The 27225-nt window shown below is 39.2% G+C and overlaps 1 protein-coding gene across 2 annotated transcripts in view; it reads left to right on the top strand.

The window, feature by feature from the left end:
- Positions 1 to 27225, top strand: part of gabra3 (gamma-aminobutyric acid type A receptor subunit alpha3) — a 113101-nt gene that overhangs the window by 60607 nt on the left and 25269 nt on the right. For both annotated transcript variants that reach the window (XM_037749044.1, XM_037749045.1), the window contains exons 4-5: positions 1804 to 1871; positions 19710 to 19930. In XM_037749044.1, the coding sequence (XP_037604972.1) occupies positions 1804 to 1871; positions 19710 to 19930 (289 nt within the window). The remainder of the gene's footprint in view (positions 1 to 1803; positions 1872 to 19709; positions 19931 to 27225) is intronic.

Consider the following 27225-nt stretch of genomic DNA (forward strand, 5'->3'; position numbering starts at 1 on the left):
AGGTCGGAAGATCTCTGCTAATGGTTTAGATTTATGATCTCAATAGTCCAACCATCTACCTGCAAACAGACACACCAGCTGGGGCCCTCCTCAGTAGGACCAGAACGCTCAGTCAATGTCAACAGCTCCTGCATGTACATGAACAAGGCTACCAATCTTCCTCCTGTTGGCCACCCACCGTGCCCCCATCACCCTCAGTCCTAGTGAGAAACCCTCATGTGGGACCATCTCAGACAAACAGACCAGATAGAAACTGGAGAAAAACCATTTCATTTCATTTTCAGCAGCATCTATTAGCTCTGCCCTATGCTCCTCGATGCATTTTTGTAAACAGAAACAGGGCGACTCATTCTGTTCAGCCCCGCCATGCAAACTGCTGACTGGGTGTTGTAATAATCACGCATTTGCGAGAGCTATTTGTGTCGCAGGAATGATTAATGTGGAAGTGGATCTCCTCTCTCGAGGGGGCCCTTTGCCAGAGGACTGGAGACTGCACCTGTGGGTGGTCGGTTAGATCTGGGACGCAGTTAGAGGCGAGGATCTATTCACTTTTGGAGAAAAGCCTCATCAGTCTCTAGTTGTTGCACCACTGGGAGCAGCCATTTGTCTCGCCAATGGCCCAAAAGCCTGCTTCACACATTTGGCCCAGAGGAGCTGATTCAGCCCACACTGAAGAGGGCAAATTTTGATCTGTCACGACTTTCACCACACGCCCTACTTAATGCTACATTCTCATCATTTGTGAAGTATTTGGAAACAATTATTCCACAGCTCTTAATTAATATCACATTTAAAAGTCCTGGCTAATTTACTGTATAATGATCAATTTGGATCATCGTTACAGTACGAGGAATAATTCATAAATCATTGTTGTGACAGAACAAAAGCAGTAATGGAGCTTGTAATGTAACGTAACGTGGACTGATACGTGCAATTATGATTAAAGAACTACACTGGCCCTCTAGAGCAGACAAACCTTTGGAACAGTCATGCCAAATTCATACTACAATAGACTACATCATGCCTAATGTGATTATAATGTGTGCATAGAATTGTGTAATAGCTGCACAGTGTGCCCATTATTTGAATAAAAAAACTCACACAGAGCCGCATCCTTAACGCTGACTGCTGCATATTATTATTCCTGAGCCAGTAGTCCCTTAGGGACTGTTAAATGTTTTTGGGGCAGGCCAACTCAAATTATTTTGGGTCCAAAGGGATGTCTTCGCTCCAAAGATACAGACTTGGGCCTGGCCCAAAGCAGATTTTATGCTGTAGTGGACAAAACTAGCCTGAGCCAAACAAATAGCAGTTTTACTGAACTAAAGACTTTCAAAAGCATCTGTGAAGTTGCTCGCGGCAACATTTTACCCCTAAATTGAGGTTGAAGAAACCCTCCTGGGCCAAATACTTGGACTATTACCAACGCTGTCTAGCAATGCTTGAGTGTACATTTTCTAATACTATTGGTCCAGCATTATGTTCTACAATCTGTGGCACAACAAAGTTGACATGGTTTTGACAAAATACTGCACAAAGACTGCAAGAATCCAGATATTAAGCCATCCAACGGGGGCACAAATTCTCCACCGAGCATGCAGTTTTTACCTCAGTTTGAAGTGTTCCTCTAACCTTTGATTACAGTTGAATTTGTGTGTGAAGCGGCTTAGTTAAATGCCAACAGGCAGACTTCACCGTCATGTACACAAACAATCAGCTTAACAAAGACGGAGCCGCAGCAAAGCTTCCTGCACACAGACTTCACTGTAATGCTTTCTGGTCCTTGTCGTCTTGTTTCCTCAGAGACTGTGACAGAAGTGAGGACAAACATCTACGTGACGAGTTTCGGGCCAGTGTCGGATACAGACATGGTGAGTGTGTGTTTCTCTTCTCTTTCCTCCTCACTACAATCAGCACTATGAGTCATCGCATCTAAAGCAGTAGGTTATCCGTGTTCGCTTTACTGTGACAGAAGTAGTTGGAGAGCATTTGTCATTTTTAAGATTCTGCAGCGTGTGAAACCTCCTCTGCAGAGTAATAGAATTTAATATCAGCTAGGATTGCAGAAGTTTTACGAGTTATTAACAATCTTTGCTGTGTATAATAGAAGAGTTTTCATCACTTCTTCATTTGGAGTCTGACTCACAGCCTTTATCCACCGGGAGCGTGACGAATAAACGACATGAACATGCAAAATACTTTCCTGCGAATATTATGTGTCTAGGGTTTTTATTGTGAAAGGGAAGAATGGAAGGAGTGGATATGGTCTGCGCTACCTTTGTCAAGGTTTGCCGTCATAATTATAGGCGCAACTCAAACCGTTCCGCAAAACATGATTGAAATTGACGTCATTATGGAAAAAAAGGCTGCTTTTTCACCGCGTAATATTCACGTTCTGTGTTCTGTGTGTAATACAGTGTTATTTTCAATAGATACAACTGGTATTTTAACATCCTATCTTTCAAAACTTCTCTTATTGTTTTTCTGTTTCTAGCTAAAATTGTTTTTACATGTCAGGGATAGATAATTAAGTCTATTAGGTCTAGCTAATTATGAAAAGAACTGAACAAAAACTGTAATTTCAACAATATCTCAGGTGCAAAAGATCAAGTTATTTTCAAAATAAAGCACTTTAATTCAGTCAGGAAATGAGTAAATAGTATGGTAACCAACCAATCAACCAAAGAAAGGTCTTGCTTGCTTTTTCTCTCATGTTTTCAAACTCTCTATAGCCACAGCTATTTTAAACCAATATTCCTGTTGTACTCAAAGGTAGTCGCCTTCTGCATGAGCCGATCTACCTGTCCACTTGATGTTGCTCGACTACAAACCTCCTTATAGACAATTTTGACATGGTTGGTAATTTATTCTCTATACATCGTAATCTACTGGCACATTCCCCTCTACGGTCATGCCAACGTATCTTCATACAACTGTTCGAAAAGTTATTCATCATTTTTTGTGTGTTTTCCTGCGAGAGTCCAGCAACACATGACGAATGTACAGGAACACCTGTCAATCTTTTCAAATTAAACATCCGTCTTCACCTTAAACAACTTAGATAGGTTTAGGCAACAAAACTATTTAGTTAGGTTTAAGAAAAGATCGTGGTTTGGGTTAAAATGACTACGGAAGTGGTGTTGCTTAAGTACGGAAGTCACGTGACAAATAAATCAACGTTTGGGTTAAATTAACTACAGAAGCGGCGTTACTAAAGTATGGAAGTTACGTGACAAATAAATCAACGTTGACTTCTGGTTTCATACGAGATTCGAACACCAGTTTCCTGGGGCAAAAATCTGTTGTTTTTTTTGACCCACCCATCCACCCCAACTTCCTTCCTTTGGCACTCTTTATACTTCCTGGTTCAAGATTACGTGGATTAAATATGAATTGATTTTATGGGATATAGGCGAATTACAGTGCATTTCTTTTTGTAGGTACAGCTACGAATGGTGTATGAGAACAGCCTGGTCATGAATGCATCACTTCAGGCCACTTCTGGAAAAACTCAGTCAGAAAAGTACAGACTCTAAAATGCTGTTTCCATCACCCACTGAGCTGGACATTATTTTAAAAAAATCTGGTGGCAATATAGATTGGTTAATAGAAGGGCAGTACTTTAGCTTGACTGTGTAATCACTTTAAAAAAATCACTACTAATGAGATTTGCAGCTGATTGTCTTGCAGGTATTTGCGATTAGGCCCTTCATTGTTAATTTCACCACTCAGCTATAACAGTCAAATAGCTCAAAGGGGAAAAAATCAACTGTAGTGCAATTTTTACCAGCACGGAAAGATGACATTAATATCTTGACAGTGTTACAACAACCAATGTTGTTTGTAGTCAAAATGCTCCATTTTTTAAACGTCACTATTCTCGAGAAACTCCATTGCGAGCACCGGATGACCTCCTTCAAACAGCAGATGCTGGAGATGGTTCACGCTTTGTCTTGGGACCTTATACGCGGCATTTGACATATTTGATCATGTAGCTTTAATTGACCGCCATGAGCACCAGGTTGTTTCTCCGGCTCAGCACTGAGCTGGCTCAACAGCCCGCGTGACGTAGCAAGATTAATGGGTTTGTAGAACTTTTGAGTATTTGTGGCCACACCAGGGGGCGATTATGACAAGTCTCTACCCATAATCTGCTCTGGAAAATGCTTTGTTTGTTTTGTGATATTAAGTCCATTTCATGTGTTATTGCTCATTAAATGATGACTTAAGGGCTACAGTTTTCAGTTCTTTTGGATGGATTACCTAATTTGTTGCAAATTGTATTTATTGAACTTGGGACAGAAGACGAAGTTGTTTGTTTGCATTGGGTAATGTTATGTCATTGTTTGTTTCACTCCTCCAGAATACGTCCATGTGTGCTGGGCACAATAAATAACATATTTAGCCGATTATGTGATAACTGTAGCAGAGACCATATTCAACATTTTGTCAATATAAACGCTGTACTATTTTGATCAATGAGCTTGTACCATTTCCCAGCGATTCACACACTCGCAAAGCAGGTATAGCTTACATTATTTAGCAACACTTAATCACTTTATTACATTTACCTTTGCATATTAACTATGCTGAAATCCGTGCGAGTGATTGATTTTGAAGCCTGCAAACATTTTTCAATCAGCGCAGCTCTGGGTGACATGTGGCCGACCGTGAATAGAAAATATGACATGTTCATACTTCTGTTGATTGATATGCGTAGCTCATCTGCACCGTACATTAGAAGAACCAGGAACAAATGATGAAGGTCAATAGGATGCCGAGGTAAAGATTCAGCACTAATTAACTTTGCAGACTTTGTCAGAAATTTGTCTTTAGGGCTGTCGCGGTGAAGGAATTTCCCCTGCGGTGATAATGATTGGCTCCACAACGCTGTATACGTTATCATTGCCTTCTTCTTTTTTTTTTTGCAAATTACATAATTCATCCTGATTTTAATGCTGTATAATTAAGCTTTATTGTTAGGCTATTATTACGTATATTGTGGCTTTTTAAATGACAAATATGACAGATTTAAATACTTGTTTATGGTTAAATGCAGAATACAGAAGGGCAATGAGGCGCAGTGTTTTTTTCAGCTGAGATTCTTTGGTTGCGTCTGGTTACTGTGATGCGGAATATCCACACAAGTAAAAATGTCGGCACAAGGTACAAGTACAAGTACAAGTACTTACTCTGGATGAAGGAAAGGTTGGAGCATGTTGGGATAAAGAGGACGGACCCACCGGTCTATGTGTATACATTTTTCCTCCATTGTTGTTGTTGTTCAGCACTTGCCCGTGTAGGATGTGACGGTTGTTGTTTGTCCCGCCCCACTTCCTTTGTCATTAGATGGCTGGATAAAAAGCTTTTTACCCAAAGTTGAACATTTTTCAACTCCCTCTGCGACTAGAAAAAAGCACCAAAATAGACGCTCAGTGCCTTGTCACGCTACTGGCATTGGCTTGTCAATATAGCGCGGTATTGCAATATTGCGGTTATTGCGACAGCCTTACTTGTCTTAACACATATTTTTTACTGCAGTAACCACCCAACACTGTTTTGACCTCTTTTCCCCCTCAGAGGCATATTTTGTGAAATAGAACTTTCTTGTTTTATAATCTTTCATATTTAGTCATTGATATACTTTGTTTGTCTTGAGAAAAATACTTGGATTTATCGGTCTGTGTCGCATGTGCTTGGCTGTTCGGATTACTGACGGTCCAGCAAACCTCTGCATGAAGTGACATGTTAACATTTCTTGTTGGACAGTCCAACAAACAACTACAAAAAAAACACAAAAATTACTAAAAAGAGATGCGAGACCTCAGTTACAAAACAACTATAAAATGGCCAAAGAATTACCAGGAAGAGAAGCAAAAACAGATGCAAAATGTATACGCCGATGATTCCACACTGTATTTTGCAGCAAATACTAGCAGAGAACTAGACCAAGTTTTATCTTCAGATTTAAACTTGGTCTTTGATTGGATAAAAAAAAATAAGTTGGTACTTATATCTCAAAAACCAAATCTATTATTCTGGGATCTAGTCATAAGCTGTCATCTATGCCCACACTGAATCTCTATTTGGATGGTGAACCGATACAGCAGGTGGAAAAGGTCAAATTACTGGGACTAACTACAGACAGTCAATTGTCATGGGTAGAGCACATTGACACAATTGTCAGGAAAATGGGAAATGGCATCTCCATGGCAAGAAAATGCCTTCCGTATGTTCCCGCACACATTCTGGGACAAGTAGTTAAATCTTTAGTTTAAGCCACCTGGACTATTGCTCACCTATATGGTCTTTTGCATCAAAAAGTGTACTGAGGAAATTACAAATTGCCCAAAACAGAGCTGCGAGACTAGTCTTACATTGCCCCATAAAAACGAACACAGACAGCATGCATCATAAACTATCATGGTTACAAGTAAAGAAAAGACTCACCTTAAGCACCGTCATATTCTTTAGTAACAGCAGTTATTCTACTAAAGCCAAGTTTTTATACAGTCAAATTACCAAATGCAGGGACATCATTTCACTAGAACAGCCGGTGATCATTTTACCTTCTCTCAAAATCTAATGCCTTAAAAAAGATAGTCATTTATCACTGGAATAGCTGCCCTCTTCAAATCCGTCAATCCTCTAACAAATCCTCATTCAAACACCATCTAATAATCCATTACTTGCGCAGCTGATCGATAGTCCAGTGTTGGTCATGTATGGTTTTTCGTTCTATTTTCCCTGATGATGGGCCTTGAGGCTAAATGGTTGTGGATGATGTGAATGAATGTGAATTTTATATACAGTATGTTTGGAAAATTTTAATGTCATTAGCGTTACACAAATATTATGTTGTATATAGTATGTAATTTACTTGATTTCGGACCCCAGGAAAACTAGTTGGAGCCATTGGTATCAGCTAATGGGGATCCTTTTTAAAAATAAAATAAAATAAAATTACAATGAGATGCAAAACGATGTCATGCTATTTGAAGTTAATAGCAGATATGTATTGATATTGTTTCAGATTAGCCATTTTGAAGATTCAGTATGCCGACCAAAGTATGTTGAACTTGCTTTGTGAGAGAGTGTTAGCTTTTTACCTTATTAAAACAGACGGTGCTTTATCTTTTTCACCAGATATCACCTTTGGGGTCTCTCAGGGCTCAATTCTAGACCCAATTTTTTATTCTCTCCACATGCTCCACTTGGCAACATCATGAATCAACAGCACAGAGTAGAGTCAGTGGCACACATTGGAAGGCTGCACAGGACATGGCAACCCACTTGTGGTAATGTTTTGTTCGTGAGGTCACCGCAGGTCTTTTCTGTCTGCTGTCAAAGGCAAAATACCTGTTGTCCATACACACTCACCCTCGCCTTTGTCTTATTATCAATGTACTTGCAGCTGCCAAGGTTTTCACAGTTCCCAGAAACAAAGCATCAACATATCGGGTTTCATAAATTTCTGCATTGCTTAGTCAGTTTTATATGATGTCGGGATTTCACTGATCATTACACAGGCAAGACTCTCTGGCCCCAGGCTATGCTGCAGATTCTGTCTCTATCTGCACATGAACGCTGCATAAAGGCTTCAAGCATTTCCTTTCAACATTTTCCACAGTCTAGTCTCAGAAAAATGATCAGGCTTTAGCCTGGAGGAAGCATCACGCTACAGACGACTTCATAGGCTATCATCTTGTAAAACACGTTGCAAGCCTGTAAATATATGTATTGCCATATAGGTTACATATGTTTTTTTATCTTTTATATCTGTGAGACAGTATGTGGTGTATAAAGCAAAATCTCTTTATTCTGTATGTGGGGGTGGGGGGGAAAAAATGTATACAGCTTAGTAACACAATATTTTGCATGTCAATATTGTATCAATACACGGACATCAAGAATAAATCTTTTATTATATAAGCTATTAACATCTTAACACTCCGACGGCCCGATGGCGGGCCCGGGCCGCTATTCTGTCTTTCAAAGGTTGTAGCGGGCTCAGTCTTAAAGCTGGAGTGAAGTAATATTGGTATCATATGAAACTACAAAACCTAAGGAGTCAGCACGAAATCATTTCGTATGTAATCCACATAATGTGTGTAATTGTGAACCGGGAAGCATAAAGAGCACTGAACGCCACGTAAGGAGGAGGTCTGGGTGGATGGGTGCATCAAAAAACACCAGACTTTCGCCCAGGAGACCGGTGTTTGTGTCCCGTATGAAACCACAAGTCGGAGTTGATTTATTTGTCACGTAACTTCCGTACTTAAATTGCGCCACTTCTGGAGTTATTTCAACTCAAACCACGATCTTTTCCTAAACCTAACCGAGTAGTTTGTTGCCTAAGCCTAACCAAGTCAATCTATTCCTAAACCTGAGTAGTTACATTTTTTTAAAAAGATTCAAGCGGAAATTGACGTGCGTCACGTGTTGCTGGACATTCGTAGTAAAATACGTTGTTGAAAGTTGTGTTGAGGGTCATGAAAGAAAATTGTCTATGTACACAAATTAAATAGATTGAATTTCGTGACTATTTCACGCCTCTTGACCTCCGACCTCAAGATATGTGAATGAAAACTCTGAGATGAACAGATTGAAAACTGTATCTTATTAGATAAAACAGATGCTGACAAACTGCATAATTTGCAGTTGAAAAAGGTCATAAATCGCAATATATCTTATTGTAATACTCATATCGCAAAATGTTACAATAAGATCGTGACTTAAGTATCGTGATAGTATCGTATCGTGGGGCCTCTGGTGATTCCCACCCCCTATTATTCTGTGAATAAGCTTGCATTTTGAGCATTTCTGTTCATTTTCATGTGAGAAAATGTATGTCTGTGCTTACAGAACAATGTCTTCCTTCTACTGTATCTATTAAATTCTACCTTCACATTGGTGGAATTTGTTGCAGAGCCACTGAATGGGATTGCATGATATCCACGGGAATAAAACGTTGGTCACAGATCAGCTCTAGGAGCTCTGAGGTTCTCTAAGCAGGGGAGGGAATCAGAGGACAAGGCCGACGATTATACAGTACAGTGAGCAAATGTGGATAGTTGGCTGCACTAAATAAGTAGGTCTTGACTCTGGACTTTAATAATGAGGGGTCTGAATTGCTGAAATGTGTGCCCATTTCCAAAAGGCAGGGTGGCTCAGTTTTTCCCTTTGAGTTTGGAGAATAACAAGGGCTGTTGCATTAGCAAGCGGAGAGCTGCGCCAGGTTTACAGATCAGGTAAATGTGTGGTGTACTGAGGGGCGAGTTGCTTTCATGATCTTAAAAAAAAAAAGTGTATCTGGGATTTGAAAACACAGTTCTGGTATTCAGAGCCAATGAAGGCAAATCTACAGTAGGTCAGGGTCGTGCGATCGTGTTTTTCTGGTTCATGAGTTCCCAGGCTACAGAGTTCAGAATGATTCGGATGTGTTATTTGAGTGCGGAGCAGGCCAGCCCCGGAGTATTGAGCACTGCAGTAAACGGTGCTGGGAAACAAAAGCACGGACCGGTTTTCTAGGTCAGTTTAAAGGAGAGGAAATGACTAATCCTGGAGGTATTTCAGAGGTGGGAAGCAAGCTTTTTAAGATATTTCCTTGATGTGTTCACCAAAGGAAAAAGTTCTGTATCGGAGACAATTCGCCAGAGTTTAACAGATTAATTTAGGGCAGCTAGCTAGTCATTAAAATAAAGTGAGGAGAATAAGATGTATGCCGTATGCTCTTTTAACTAGGTCTACTTCTTGTTATCGTGTTGTTACCGCGTCATTGTTTTGTCATTTGTTTCCCTCCAGATTGCTTTAATGAGTCATTTAATAAACCTTGTTAACTCTTTAAGAAGCTTTAAATTGAATGTGGTTCCTCACAATATACCACTCCATAAATGCTGCCATTGCTTTTGATTCAATGCAGTAGGAGTATACGCACTCATAAGCTTCATTTCAATATGGAAATGAATGTGAAAAACAGGTTATCCATGCCAATTTGTTGGCATTAATTAGTTACCTTGAAGCTGTTAAATCACATTGCTTCATGTGTTTTTTAAGGCTAGTGTTTTAGATGGAATGGAACAACATTTAAGGATTATGGAGGATGGAGATCAGCTTATTGCATTGTGGGAGGGGGAGGCTAGAGGAAGCACAAGCACACTGACATAGCACTACAGTAGGTTGTGCTTGGCATTAGTTGTTTGGTCCAAAAAATGTCAGAAAATGGTAAAAAAAAAAAAGTCGATCGGTGTTTCGTAAAGCCAAAGATAACGTCATCAAATGTCTTGTTACGTCCACAACTCAAAGATATTCAGTTTACTGTCATATATAGAGGAAAGAAATTAGAAAATATTCATATTTAAGAAGCTGGAATTAGAAAATCCTGTACAAATTTGATGGCAATCCATCAAATAATTATTGAGATAATTCACTAAAAACCACAAATGTCAACCTGCTGGTGATGCTAGAGGAGAAGTCAGAGGATCACAACAGTCAGTAGGATACATGGTCTGAGGGCCATGAATCCATCTTGTAGATGTACAGATATTTCTCTGGATTTGTGAAAATTCGGACCTGCTAGTGGTGCCAAATGAGGAGTCAGGGGATTGCCGAAGTTATTAGGATTCATCCTCTGGATTTCACGACAATCCATCCACCCATTGTTGATCTTTCAGCCTGGAACAGAGTGATGGACTGACCGACTGCCATTGCCCTCCCTAAGGTCACGTCGCTGGCATGGCAAAAAACGTGAAGCATAAATGTTTGGAGACACTTATAAAACTGAGATGTTCCTAGACAGAGTGCACTCTATATACCCTAGGCCTCTCGTACTGTACATCCAGTGGTCCAATTACCCATCTCTGTTACATCAACTGTCCCAGAAATGTCTGCTTCTCGCTCAGCCCAAGGGCCACTCGTTCAGCCTTCACTTGGACCCCAATACGCCACATCTGCCTTTAGTGTCCCACTATCGCAACAGGAGGGAAGCTAACTGCATAATCGGAGCGAAACTCGAGTGTTAGGCCGATAACAAGGCACGTTGTTCGGAGTCGTGTCTGACCGCGGCAGATTTCTGCAGTGTGTCAAACCAAGACCCAGGATGTTACGATCTTGATGCTGATCTCTGGTAAGTAGGTGGATGTGTTTCTCTACCTCAAGCCTCCCCTTTCCTCACTTACTCTTGCTCATTTTTCTTCTGTCTTTTTCTCTGTATCCCCCCCCCTCTCCTCTCAGAAGGTCTATCTCATTCACATGTATGCGGTGTCACGGCACATTTACCCGCCTCACGGTGGGATTTGACAGGTCTGCTCTGATGAAATGGGAAGCGATTGAGGATGTCACAGGTACCGCGCCGAGGCCTGCTCTGACAAAGATGGCAGTGATGGCCAGATCTCACCATGGTTTTGCAATCTCTGGGAGTAAACATTACTTTAACTATCTGAGACTTTCAGCACACATCAAGCCGTGTGCTTAAAAATTCAGGAAATTCCAAAATGCCTGAGCAGCTCAAGGTCTTTTGAAGAGAACAGATGGAGGTTTGTGTTACTAAAGTTTGAAGGTGAACTCCTGGATTCTGCATCAATCATATTGACCTTGTTCGAAGCCCAGTTAAGCCTCTTTTTTTTTTACAAGATTTTTAAATTTGTCTGATGGATTCTCAGCACATTTCTGGAAAAAAAATATAATCGTAAAATAGGGCTTCATTTTTTTGTCATCATGTTGCCTATAGCATCACAATATGATTCATGTGCAGGGCGGGAACAACTTGAAAGCAGTCTTCAGTTTGTGAAAATGGCAGCCATAAGAAATAGAACACTTGAAGAGCACTTCATAACCCTGCAATCATATTACAGACAAATGGCAGGAAGTGAATTTTTTTTTTTTTCTTTTTTGGATTAAGAGCAACCTATTGTATCTGCCCTAGTTTCAACGTGTTTGTTTCCTGAGCTTCGAGAAGATTACCCAACTGCAATCCTATCCGTGACGACAAAAACGTTTGAAGCAAATAGTGGCTTGAGGATGGGGCATTCTTCACTGTTGGCAGCCTCGTGAAACACATGTTATTAGACTGATGGGACACGTGTAGACTACATCATACAAATCGTATAGAAATCTGTAATGATTTCATCATTCGGATACATAAACACTGTACTATTCAGTATATTTTTTATAATTCATTCTCTTCTACAGTGGATCTTGAAAATGAAAAAAGTATACAAGCATTTCATTTCAAATATGTGCTCATTTTTTCCAGTTTTACGTTTGTTTTTTGTCAAACATTTTCAATATCGCTCCTCCTTTCTTTTTGTCATGATCTTGCAGTCTCCAAAAGATTGCTGTCCTCGACCAAAAATAAAATTCTTAGTCAACTTACACGATTTTGTCGAATAATCAATTAGTTGATTTAATCGACTGATGTGTAAAACTGAGTTTCTCCATAAAGAATCACACAAAAGCACCACTTTAAATCTTGTTTTTACCAGAGATGTGCTCATAAGTGTCTCGGAAATTAGTCATTCAACATGAAAAAAGCATAAAAAACAACTAATCGACTAGAAATCTTAGTGGACTAAGACCAAAACGACCAATATGCCGACTAATCGACTAAGAGGAGGCAGCCTTAGTTCATATACTACTACACTGCAGCAGAAATATGTTTGGATAAAAATGTAATGTTCTCCAGATTTTTTTTTTCCAACATAATGAGGAAACATATTAATCTCAATGAATATCTGCATTTGTATTTAATTTGTTTTCCATATTATAGTCAGTCATAGCAACTAAAGAAACTTATGTTTTTTGGTTACATTTAGGCAATTCGAAGCAGAAACTGTGCGGATTAAGCCCAATTTGAACCAAGAATTGACCCAGACTCATTTTAGACTCGATCCCGATCAGTGATGGTTTGACGTGCACTTTGAGGGCGGCCTTGACGCCTGATTGATTGCTCAAACAATCGACAGTATGTCAAACATTTGATCGGCTATCTTGGGAGTTTGGTCCAAAATCCAATTTCCCACATGGCTGCTGTCAAAGGAGGTGTTTAAAACTATAGTGGGCTTCGATTAACATTATTGGAGTAATGATTAACATGTTGTGGCTTAACAGTGTTGACTGCGCTGTGGTATACTGTAAATAAAACAGAATTTTGCTGCAGAACAATGACCATGTTGTTAGTATTTCCCCCGCTATCTGCAGCACCATATTTCTCTTTTTTTCTTAAAGCTTACACTGTCTTTGTTAAATATTGAAAAAGTCAACGATGACACAGGATGGGACATGTTTACCTTTTCAATATTTAACTAAAACCACAATGTTTCCCGAACCAAAGTGTCTTTGCAGCCTGCTAACATCGTGTCTACACAGGAGGCGTAGCGTGAGCAGCAGGTGAGCAGAGGAGCAGCAGCAACCTGTGTCTGCACATGATGTGTTCAAGCACAGTATTGAGTGTAGGTCAGATTTTATGACGTTTCGGCAAAGAAAAAGCGGTTCTATGGGTACCCACGAGTCTCCCCTTTACAGACATGCCCACTTTATGATAATCACATGCAGTTTGAGGCAAGTCATAGTCAAGTCAGCACACTGACACACTGACAGCTGTTGTTGCCTGTTGGGCTGCAGTTTTCCATGTTATGATTTGAGCATATTTTTTTATGCTAAATGCAGTACCTGTGAGGGTTTCTGGACAATATTTGTCATTACCTTATGTTGTTAATTGATTTCCAATAATACATATTTACATACGTTAAATCAATCCTTGACAAATCTCCCTTTAAGGTACATTTTGAACAGATAAAAAAACGTGCGATTAATCATGCGATCAATCGCGATTATATATTTTAATCCATTAACAGCCCTATAGTTTAAAGCATATGGGACAAAACTATTGTAGCAGGCTATAAATATACAGTAATTCTTCTACATTTTGACCAAAAGGTTCTTTTCTCTCTCATTTCCTTCTTCCTGTGAGCCATTTATGTTCATTTCACCGAGAACAGCTCAAAATAACCATCATTTAATAATGTGTCTCTGATTTTAAAAATACATCATGTTTCTACTGGCTTAAATGAAACATGTCGACTGCAACATATCCTTCATTTGTTTACCACTTTCTGATTCTAGGCCGATTATATTTGCGGAACAAAATGCTAGTTGTCTGAAGTGTGGTACGACGAAAGTGCTAAAACATGTTTATGCCTCAGAGCTGCAGAAGTCTGATGAACACGGAGGATAATTGGAGTTGGTATGGGATTCACAGCTCATTGCAAGTCTTACACAGGTTACACTCCCAGCAGGCAAAGGTGAACAGCACACGAGAAGCGAAGCAAGAGAGAATAATTGACAACCCGAGAGCAAGAAGAACTGGTAATTAGACTAGACATTAATCAAGTCTTTGACTAATCATTACAATGCCCAGAGTGTGAAGTTCAGAAGAGCCGAGACGCGTGGATACGCATGCCTCCAGGAAGCCGTCTGCATCGTCACCACACCTGCTAATCAGAGTGTTATCTCCTGTTTGCTGTGTACTGTCAAAAACAAGACACTGTGACATATATCGCACGTAAGATTTCTGGACAATAAATTGGGGAAACGGCTCTCTGGAACAATCTACACAGAGACACTAAATCAAACGTGTCAAACCAGTCAGCTGATAAAGATAAAGACAACGTGTACATCAAGTAGGAACATCGGACAATAAGTTACCGTCCAGAAATAATCTCAAGTTTCAATTTCCGGGACTCGGCAACTTGTTCTGGTCACTGTGTCTTCAGGATAAGACATTGTGTTTTTGTAATATATTTTGAAAAGGAAAAATTTAGCTTTTATAATAGCAGATATGTCATTTTTTTAACCACATTATTAAATGAAAAGCAAATAAAAAGTGTGCACATGGGCTGTAAAACCACGAGATTAAGACTAAAATGTCCAGATCTGTTGAGTAAAACCAAATTAAAACTAAAGACGTGATGACATTATGAAAATGTGATCTAATATCTAAATGTTCAGAATTTAATGAACTCATTAATTGAAGATAAAAGGCTGCATTAATATTCTATCAGATATTAGACACAACCTTCCTGCCATTATGACAGAGAACCAGACACTGTCGTTTTTTCAACGTCTAGACTCATTTAGCCCCGTCTACTGTACATCCTACCTTAACTGCCACCTTATCAGCCGTTCCTATCATTTTCCTCATTTCCTTTCATTCCCTGCGACTGGCTCGTTCTCTCCACCGCTTCTCTTAACACGCGCATATGAGCAAAGGAGACATTTTTGTCTGCGTGTGTGTGACAGGCTTGTTCTTTCTCTTGTTTTATGATCTCTATTTTTATCCGTTTGTGCGTTCTCTTCAGCCCTGCCTTGTCAATTCTACAGTATATACTGAGAATGTTCAGTAATTGACCTTGACATTAAAACATTAGAGACCCAATGAGTTATGGCATATAGGACTATGGCAGTGGTTTCTACGTCACTATGAATCATACAAATAAACATGCATGCATTCTCAATTACGGTCGCAGTTTGAATTGAAAGAAAACTACTTGGTTTAGAAAAAGATTATGGTTTAGGTTCAAATAAGTACGTGTGTTACGTAACTTAAGTTACGTGCGTAAGTTATGTTACGTAAATTAAATTAGACGGCAGTATGGCTGGGCACTCAATGCCTTTAAAGGTATCGACCAAAACAACCCAATACTAAATAGTATCGAAACTTCTCCAGTCAAACGATACCTGCAATCGATCCTTTTTGGGCCTGGATCTAGAAAAAGATGTCCGTTTTGCTCGCAACTCGAGCGTTTTTCGATTTATTTCGACGTGTGACTGACTCATTATCGCAGCAACTGCAACCCATACAGCCGGTAATGCCTGACCAACAACGTGGTCCCACAACCGTGGCTCAGGGGACAGCATTATCAGCGTAAGCGCTGTATGAGCGCTGTATGGGCGCTGTATGAGCGCTGTATGAGCGCTGTATGGGAGCTGTGTGAGCGCTGTATGGGCGCTGTATGGGCGCTGTAAGGAAAATGTTGTCTCTTTAGTTGCTGAAAACTACGTTCACCAGCTAGTCGCTAAGTTTGTCTGCCATTTGGTTCTGCATGGGCAGGAAGCAGGTTTATCAAAGCTTTGTAGCTGAAAACATCTGCATGCTGCGTCTGGAAACGACGCTGATAAGAGTGGTGAGAGGGAACCAGAACAGTGAAGCTGAAAGACGCTGAAACGCTCTGCAGAACTGAGGGAGAACTGCAGGGTCAGGTCATAATTCTCTATGGGTTTGTCACCACGAGTGACCCCTTTCACAATACACGTAGGCATTTGATCCATTATTAATCTAAACATATTGATTGTAGCAGCACTTCTAATCCATCCAGGGATGGTTGTGGCATGCTGAGTCTCTTCTATGCTTTCTAATAAAGGCAGGATGCCAAAAAATATATACACAGGCATAAAAATGGGATCTATGTGAAGAGTGATTCTTTATTCATGAATCTATTTGTAACAGGTGCCATAAATGTGTTTTAAAATGCCATTGAAATTTCAGTTGTTTGCTACAGTAAATCCATTCATGATCCTCGCTGCTATATAAAAAGACATTTTGAAAACTAGTGTTGGATAGAGGCTCCGCTCTGTCTCCTCTGTCAAGGAGAAATCAATCACTCAGTCCCTGGAGGAACACCAGCTGGCATTTGAACTGATTGTGCCATTTGGCCTTGTGCGGGGATCGACTATGCTTTTCCTCATTCCTGTCTTTCAATCTTCAAATTAATTTCCTGTGTTTACAGGAGATTTCTGTCCAAAGGAAACAAACAAATGACGACCTCGCCCAGCTGGGCCAAGTACACCATACCGTCTGTTTATTCATCGCTTTACACTGATTGGGATGAGATTTGGCAATGTTGTCGGATCTCATAAAGAAAATGTGAGAAGAAGTGCATAGTATAACTGAGGTAATGGGGATTTAAATGGTCCAAGGTCTTTCTGTGCCAGGTTAGAAGAAAACTTTCTTGTAGTGTTGCCAGAAAGTTTTGGTTGAAGACACACAGGACAAGGAACAATAAATCACCATATAGTGTGCGTCCTAGTGCCGGAGTGTGTGTTCATCAGTCTTTCTTGTGACCTGGGGAGTCCTTTGTTGTCTGCACTGGGCATCTAATTCAAGTCTAATCTCAATGGGAAATAATTAGTGTCAAAGTAGATGAATTACTTTTTAAACTTAGTAAGAGGGTAAATGTTTTTTTTTTTAAATCATTAATTTTACTTGTACTTAAGAGTTTCTCTTCAAAAGTCCTTTTGAAAAGTCATGATAAACCTGGAGAGAATGGAGCTAAAGAAAGACATCAAAGCGGCAGCTGCAGCAGACAAGAAGACTGCTGGTTCGGCTGCAGTTGAGGAGGATGATGTCATTATGGGTTATGGTTAAGACTAAAAGATGTTACTCCCTCTCTCGATGAAAACATGCGTTACCTTGCAACGTAGTGTGGTGTGTGTTTAATATGCATGTATGTAGGCTGTAGCTGCTGTTGAGTTTATAATGTCTTCACATCTTTGTTTTGTTGGCTGCCTTTGTGATGCTATTCTGCTGTTAAATTGGCAGGTTATTTAAAGTTCGTAGCCTAAAAATGCTTGTTGCACCCACCGCAGTGTCCTTAGCTCTTTTCATCAATTTATTGACGGCCGTTTTTGTTTAATTTAAATTGATTGAGTTTTGTCCTTTCTGGTTAAAGGTCATTTTGGGGGATCTATTAGCAGAAATGGAACGGGTCCTCTTCACGGAGCCGCCATGTTGCTTCGCGATGTTTCTGCAGGAGCCCAGAATGGACAACCCAAATACTGACTCTAGAGAGAGCCTTTCATGTTTTTTACGTTACCTGAAGGCCACCATAATTCTTTGAAACTGCAGTAACGTGAGCCGCACTGTACAAAACCAGGGTACCACCGGACGCTGCCTGACTTCCGTTGCCCCTAAAGTAGAGTTATTATGATAAGGACGGTCTCTGAGCGAGGCGAGTGAGTGAGCGGAGTACTACTCACTTGGTTGCAATCTGCAACCACACCACTAGATGCCTCCAAATCCTACAGACTGTACCTTTAATTCTATAAGGCGTGATGTTGTTATGATGTTGAAGCAATCCGCATCCTAAATGCTTCACTGGCTGTATAAATAAGCACTTTAACTTGTCACTTTAAGGGCATCTGGTTCCACTTTTGTATTTATTGTATGGTTACTGTATTGTTATTGTGGCAGTATGTTTTGTTTTGTGTGTTATTTGATAATATGTTCTGTTGTTGAGCTCACCAAAACAAATTCCTCATCAACTGCGATTGATGTGGCAATAAATTATCGAATCTTGTCACGCCAATCGATACGTTGACATGTTGATGCATTTTATTTGGTAGCCTGAAATCTAATGTAATAGTTGTATCATATATTATATCATCATATAACACAAGTAAATTATTTATTTGAGTAAAATTTCTTTAACTACTTTTACTTGACTATAATATTCTAGCATTTTCTTTATTATTTTATTAAGATAATGGTTGAGGGAAACGTGTGTTTGTCACTCTTGCTTTTATCTGTCTGTGAAGCTCTTTTTGGGCTTTATTAAGAGCACTGCCATGAGGACGAATGCAGCGTGCTTGTTTACGGTACTGTATGCCGGCCGCCAGGAGGTCAATCACATCAATTAAGAGACGTCCACCCTGCGCTGTTTAGAGGAGCCCTGTTGATGTGTTGAGTGGATGCTGTACACCTCTCCTGCTGTGGATGATGGCTTCCTGTTGTTAAAGCCACTGAGAAATGACTATCAGTTTTTCACTCAGGGAGAAGCCAGTTACAGCTCACTGGTGAGCAGTGGAGTTACGCAAACCCTTTCACCGTGCGAGCAAAAGCGCAAAGCGAGCGAGAGAGAGAGAGAGAGAAACACACACGGCATGCTTTTATCGATCACCAGTAATGTGCACTGTTGCGTGAGATACAGACAGCTTATTTCCAGCTCACTCTGTTAAGACAGCTGCGTTCAGTCTGCACAGCCACTGTACGCAGCTGATGGGGGAAGTCTGTTGCTAGGACACCAAGGCCTATTGAATGAATAATGTGAAATAAATTCCTTTTGAGAGGCTACTTCCTGCATTCATATTATTTATTTTTGCGTGTTGGTGACAACACACAAAGACATATTAATAAAACATGAAACGGATGTATTAGAAGGGTTTCTTGCTGAGGCTCATTTGTGTCTCAGTCCTAAAAGTTAAACACTACATTGTTAACCGAGTAGTAATTACATGATGAATTACATAACTTTAGAAAGCACAATTTGTTTAACAATCCCTGGTCTAACATATTTGTGTTTACCATGCTTTACTGTCTGTAAACAATCAACAGCTTCAACAGAAAAACTGTCAGCGCATGTATTCTGTTGATAGAGGATAATATTGACCACAATGACAGAAAATATGTACATTAAATGTCCCACAGTACCAGAGCCCTGGAGGTGGCTCACCTAAATGGAATACAGCCATCATTAACCATATCAATTCCACCTGCCCTTTTCCTGCTTTGACAAGTCAAAATGCGTATCATAAAAAGGATCTATTAATGTTAAAGGGGTTAAATATTACAACCAAATGGATAATAACCTCTATGTAACCGGTGTCATGTCCCATCTCTGTAAAACTGTTATCTTTTGCGCTCTTGTTCCCATCAGGAGTACACCATCGATGTCTTCTTCCGTCAGAGCTGGAGGGACGAGAGGCTGAAGTTTGATGGGCCCATGCAAGTTTTACCCCTCAACAACCTCCTGGCCAGTAAGATCTGGACCCCCGATACCTTTTTCCACAACGGAAAGAAATCGGTGGCCCACAACATGACGACTCCTAACAAACTGCTACGACTAGTCGACAACGGCACGCTTCTCTACACCATGAGGTGAGCCACTTTTGACAGTTACTGCTACTTTTGGACAATTTAACTTTAACAAGACCAAGAGTCTACAGCCATGCTATAGCGTCTCTGTAGGGGTGTACTTGTGCACAATAATGCTTTAATGTTAGTACACTAACTTGCACCTATAGTGATAATGTCAACATACAGAATCAAACTGAACTGACTATACTGAATCAGCATTGTCACGTTACTGCCTAGTTCAAAGTTTAGTGAAAGACCTCAAACGCCACAGAAATGATCATGATGTAATAGCTCTGTTGCAAATAGTTGTCTGGTGAGCCCTTAAGCTTATAAACAGTGCTTGTTTTCTACTGAAATGAGCATAACAGCTTGAACAAGCAACAAATGCGGTTTAGCTGTGTAATGAAAGGCAACAGGTTGAACAGTGATGTGATCAATTAGCTTAGAAAAAAGCGAATGAAGCCCTGTGATAGTCTGGCGACCTGTGCAGAGTGTACCCCGCCTTTTGCCAAATGTCAGCTGGGATTGGCTCCAGCTCCTCCCCGCTGCGACCATCCCTGAATAGGATAAACGGTTACAGCTAATGGACGGAAAAAGCGAATGAAGAATCTTTGAACGGAAATAAACAAAATGATTCAAATCAGCAAAGTGATTCGTAATTTCACCCTCTAATGGGAATGCCAGACAAATTAAAATGTTTACCTGTTATGGTGCTAGATGAAAAGTCAGGGGATCACCAAAGTTATTAAAAGTCATCCTGAGTGCAATCTCGGAACCCATCAGCTATCGGTCTGACAGCGATTTAGCCTCTGGGGGCAACAATTAGCCAAGCTAATAAAAACTAAATCGTTATCAGATGATAGCCGATGGGTTTCCGAGATTGCATTTAGGCCAATGCGTTCTGTTTTTTTTGCTCTCTACACGGACTGTTTACCTGCATGCAACCAAAGCCCACTCAAACGTGAAACAAACTACAAACGGAAACAAGAATGCCAAAAAAATTGCCCGTTGCCTACAGATTCTGCATTTGTAACCAAGTCTAAATATGCCTCTAACAATAACTAAAAAAATAAATCTCTAGGTCTGGGATTAGTACAGTTAATCTTAAAGTGATATCCTGGTTCGAGGATAAAGACTATGTATTTACACTGAATACCTAATTGGTCTTTGGCTGTAGATAATGATTGACTTCACTCAGAGAAATAATACACAGACACACAATAATTCTTTTTCTGTACTAATATTATTGAAATTTTCAACAATCAACCCCCACATTAACTCAGAATGAAAAATAATAACAAATGAATAAATCAAATTAAAATAAAAGATCTGGCCAGAAAATGTTTAAAGTTTTGCTGCAGCTTTAGTCTCTTAATTTAGTTGTGCACAACTACAGTCCTTATTTTAGTTTAGTCCAAAAGTCATTTTAGAGGTGGTCTTCCCAATCCCAAATGATGGAAAGAAGATCTTACTGGTGTAATAGTAGGAATGAAAGCCAAGTCCGCTCAGGCCTGGAGTCCAGAATCCAGATGTGCAATCCACCAGCCACGCTCGCTCCTGGCTGTAGAAATCTATGTAGAGTGGAACGGCTCCTCTCCTCCTTCACACCACGACACCTCTCTCAATGTCCGGGCTATTTCAACAGAATAAAGTTTTCAGACACCACGTTGTAATATCCCCAGGTCTGGATCTTATGTTCCTTTTCTTACAGAGGGCTATCTTCTCCCTCTACAGCGAGCATCGAAGAGAAAGAAACACACCGCGGCTCTTAGCTACAAACAGGCTAGACTCAAACACATTACACCTTCATACATGTGAGCTAAAAGCCAAACTTAACCACGGTAAAATCATTAAACACTGGCCACATAACTTTATAAAATCTTAACTAATATTATGCAACAACAGTAAGTTTAAATGTCATACATTGAAAGACAACACACACACCATCTCCAAGACGAGCGGTGCGGCTCATCTGAACGTTTGTATTCACTACATTGTACGGTAACATTTAGTTTTAAACTAAAAAAAATGACAGTTAAACAAGATATATGAGCTTACCTATTTCAACAGAATACAGTTTTCAGACACCACGTTGTAATATCCGGAGGTCTGGACCGTATGTTCCTTTTCTTACAGAGAGCTAACTTAGCGTCTTCTCCCTCTACAGCATGCATCGAAAAAGTAAACACGCTGCGCATCGCAGCTGCCACCTAGAGGTCATTACCACCAAGCGTTTGCCAACTGCTGCAAAATGTTGAAAACAAATGACTCAAGCAAAACAAAGTGGCTTAGCTTGGTCTATCTGTGTCTGATTAGGCAGTGAAATAGAAAACTCATAAATCAATTCAACACTTTTCTTCCAAACTTAAATTTAAGTGAGCTTGTAAAATTATACTACATGTTACATTATGATAATTATGATTATGATGATAATGTTGATGAAGATTTGGGGTGGGTTACACATTCATATGCAGATATCTGTTTAAAGAGATTATCCTGAACAAGAAATGAATATCTGTACCAAACTTTAATGGCAATTCATCCAATAGAGGTTAACACATGTCACTTAAAACCACACTATGTCAGGTGGTGTTGGATGTAAAGTCCAGGGATTAAAAATAAAGTTGTGGGGAGCTTTTTGCAGCAGATATCCGGATCATTTCTGATCATTTCATCTTTCCGAGTATTAGAAAACTGACTTCCAGCCAGTCATGGCCACAGATGTTTCACACAGACACGTCAATGGATAATCACTTGATCAAAGAGAGCCATTGTGCGTGTGTCAGTAGCATAAGCTACCAAGACGCTCACAGTCAGTTAGTACCGTTATCTACACTACTGGAGCAAAAATATTCTATTGGTTTCAACCCATCTAATCATCAAATCTGTCAATCAGCTCGTCCACAAGGTCGGTATTGATTTTCAAGGGTGAAAATGAAACGGTGGAAGAATTTTATTTTGTGGTCCCGCGTGAATAGATTTGTGATGTAGTGGCAGTTCTGCCAAGGCTATGAAAGACATACGAGCACTAATGGAGTATTACAAGGACTGTTGCGTTTACATAACCAAGTAAATTGGTGGTAAAATGAAGCAAAGTATGAACATTAACCTCTGTCAGACAAAAGCAAAAAGCCTTTTTGGAACCAGCTCATTGGCCATCACATATCCAGTTTGAAGCTACACCAATCAAAACTTCATTTCTGGATTTGCTATCTTTTGTATTGCATTTACAATGGGGTTTATTCAGATCCTGTGGTTTATTGGGGTATTAAAAGCAGCAAATTATAACTAGAAAAAGCTAATATGCAATGCTTTCTTAATAATAATGAATTAATGGACTACCTTACCTTCATAATGGAGCATTGGCTGATTATTTGAAGGGGCTCTAAGTAAAAATTTGGCTGTATTTCTAGAGGTACTGGGTAACACTCCAAATGAGAAACTGATAACTTGCCTGAGCACCATGCACAGGTATTAGGCTTTAGAATATAAATCCATCTATTTTTATAGGAAGTTCAGTCTGAAGTGCTTCACCATAGTACCTTGTGTTCCTCCTCACGAAAGAACTGCTTAAATCCATTTAATCAGCACGTCTACAGCGTCTGAACTGACAAATGCTGTGAAGGATTGCGTCATTATTTTTGCATTGAGGGAGCTGGTATTGTCTGCCAGTGCTGCTGCAGTCTTGTTTTTGTGTGAGAGCATTTATCACCCACTCTCAGTTCACCTCAAGCTTTATCTCTGGATGCTAAAGAAATTCTGTTCCCCTGATAGAGAACATGAATTTATGAAAAGTTTAAAATGTACTAGTGCTGTCAAAGTTAACGCGATAACGATGCGTTAATGCAAATTAGTTTTAACGCCACTAATTTCTTTAATGCATTAACGCAACTTGCAATTTTTAGGTTGTAGCGGCCTCAGTTTTAAAGCTAGAGTGAAGATACTGGTATCATATGAGACTGAGACTGTACATTGGTACCAACCATGTCATACTGGCTTGTCGAGAAGGAGGTTAAATAACGCTCCAAACTGACGCTACATTTAGGTGAAGAAAAACTGGCATGGCCATTTTCAAAGGGGTCCCTTGACCTCTGACCTCCAGATATGTGACTGAAATCGGTTCTCTGGGTACCAACGAGTCTCCCCTTTACAGACATGCCCACTTTATGATAATCACATGCAGTTTGGAGTAAGTCATAGTCAAGTCAGCACACTGACACACTGACAGCTGTTGTTGCCGGTTGGGTTTGAGTTTGCCATGTTATGATTTGAGCATATTTTTTATGCTAAATGCAGTACCTGTGAGGGTTTCTGGACAATATTTTTCACTGTTTTGTTTTGTTAATGATTTCCAATAATAAATATGTACATATATTTGCATAAAGCAAGCCCATTTGCCCACTCCCATGTTGATAAGAGTATTAACTACTTGACAAATATCCCTTTAATTTCCATTTCAAACTGACAAAAAATGTGCGATTAATTTGCGATTACGGGTGATTAATCATGGACAATCATTTGCTTAAATATTTAAATCGACTGACATCCCTAAAATGTACTCATCAAAAGGTAGTGGGGTATATTTTTGGTTAAAACTTTTTGCAAGAATTTATTTATTCTTAAATTGCTAAATTGGACTATGTAAACATAACACAGAGAAGTACATCACATAGAGAAGCTCAGACTTCATTCTCTGCTCAGGTAGACATTACTCCACTATATCTTTACAATACAAATAGTTGTCTGATGCTATATTAATGCTCTGAATATCGTATAGAGAACCTTTATATATTGTTGGATTTAGAAATTACATATATTATATAGAAACCTAAATATACTGTCTGTACTTACTATCTTTACAACTATTGGATGGATTGTCATTCATGTCTTACTTCATTTAAAAATAAAATAACAATAAAATAATAATATTTGTATTAAGATAAGTCAACCTGGTAAACATTACACCTGCTAAACATTTCCATTGTGAGCATGTTAGCATGCTGCTGCTGCTGTGAGCATCTAATTCAGTATTCAGACTTAGTCTTGTTTCCTTTATACTTCATATCAAGTTTTGTCATTGCACGAAGACAGCCTGCTTTGTTGTCTTTGATCAAAGTAATTCAAATTGTGTTATCTCTATCATTTATTTCTTTCTTTATTTTGGGTTTTTTTTCTGTCAGAATGTCAGTACAGCCGAGGAGCGAGATGAATTTCATCAATTAGTTGCTGGTCTAAGTGCTGTATGATATGCAGCGGTGTGTCGCTCAAGTTTGATTTATGTTGTATTGCGTTAATGTGCGTAGTTACTGAGCCACTTATCAGTAATGAGGCTGCATCATATAGAGCAGCTAAGAGGGTGTAAAAAAGGGATCACAAGGCTGTTTCAAGTAGCTCATTAGAAACAGTGAGTTTGTCTGTAGTATAGTGGTCCATGATGTTAGTAGTTTTAATACTATAGGGCTGCAATAACAAACGGTTTACTCTGGTGAGACTAAATGACTTCTTTCATCATACTCTTCACAGAATACAGAAGTTTACATGTTACATGTCAAATGTCAAATCAAAGTCATACAATACTAATACATACAAGCATGGAACTGTAGAAGTGATCAGCTATATTCAGTATGACTGTTTACAAATGAGAATTACACATATACTAACTACATTTACTTGATCTGATATTCTGTTCCTATCCCGGTTGCTCAAATAACCCAGTTTTGAAATGATGCATGGACTATAAATGTTGTAATTGAGTTAGAAAAACCCAGTTTGTGGAACATTTACGAGTCCACTGTAGGATGGCTTTATGGGATGCTGCTTTGTTTGAACTCAGCAAATGCAATCCCAACGTTGATTAAACATGTATGAGCGAGATAATATGCACCATTTCTCTATTTACTTCCAGAGTGCATTGTGTGGCTTGGCCATCTGACCAAATGAAATAGACTCTGGTGCTCTCTGGAGATTTTCTCTTTGTTGTCGGTCAGCTGAGCTCTCATTACAACCGGTGGCTAGGGGAGGGAGGACAGAGTGCAATGTCTGCTCGTCCTTCAAACACACAAATGCATATAATATTCATTATATTAAATTATATATTATACTATATTCATTATTTATCATATTTTATTTTATATTATATGCTTTATTGATGTAATATACTATACTGTATATGATGGTATACTATATTACTACATACCATCTTATATTGTATTTTATATCTCATACTATATTATACTATATTATGTCAATATGTTATACTGTTTCATTACATTATGTACTATATTATATTTCTTTAATTATACAGACAAACACTAAGTATGTCATATTATTAGGGCTGTCAATTCATTAAAACATTTAATGGTGATTAATCACATGATTGTCTATTGGTAATAGTGATTAATCGCAAATTAATTGCACAATTTTTATCTGTTCAAAATGTACCTTAAAAGGGAGGTTTGTAATGTATTTATATTCTTATCAACATGGGAGTGGGCAAATATGCCTGCTTTATGCAAATGTATGTATATATTTATTATTTTAAATCAGTTAACAACACAAAACAATGACAAATATTGTCCAGAAACCCTCACAGGTACTGCATTTAGCATAAAGAATATGCTTAAATCATAACATGGCAAACTCAAATGCTGTCTGTGTGTCAGTGAGTGTGCTGACTTGACTATGACTTGCCCCAAACTGCATGTGATTATCATAAAGTGAGCATGTCTGTAAAGGGGAGACTCATGGGTACCCATAGAACCCATTTTCATTCACATATCCTGAGGTCAGAGGTCAAGGGACCCCTTTGAAAATGGCCATGCCAGATTTTTCGCGCCAAAATTTAGCATAAATTTGGAGCTTGATTTAGCCTCCTTCACGACAATCTAGTATGACATGGTTGGTATCAATGGGTTCTTTAGGTTTTTTAGTTTCATATGAGATCAGTATCTTCACTGGCTTTAAAACTGAGCCCGCTACAACCTAAAAATCCCAATTTGCATTAAAGAAATTAGTGGCATTAAAACAAATTAGCTTTAATGCATTATTATCGTGTTCACTTTGACAGCCCTACATATTATATATTATTCTACTAATCCAGAATAATCATTTTTATTGTGTATACAGTTGTGTCTTATTATTATATTTATTTTTTACTTATCTGTGCTTATTTTTGGCCTTGTGCTGCTGCAACACATGCTATTGGTGATCAATAAAGGCTTAAATCTAACCTAAATCTTATCTTATCCATCCAACACTGTGGCTTTAAAATGCCTGGAGCACTCTGATATTAAAGCAGTTACTCTGTCATGTAAAAA

The sequence above is a fragment of the Sebastes umbrosus genome, chromosome 17, assembly GCF_015220745.1.
Source record: "Sebastes umbrosus isolate fSebUmb1 chromosome 17, fSebUmb1.pri, whole genome shotgun sequence".
NCBI lineage: Eukaryota > Metazoa > Chordata > Actinopteri > Perciformes > Sebastidae > Sebastes > Sebastes umbrosus.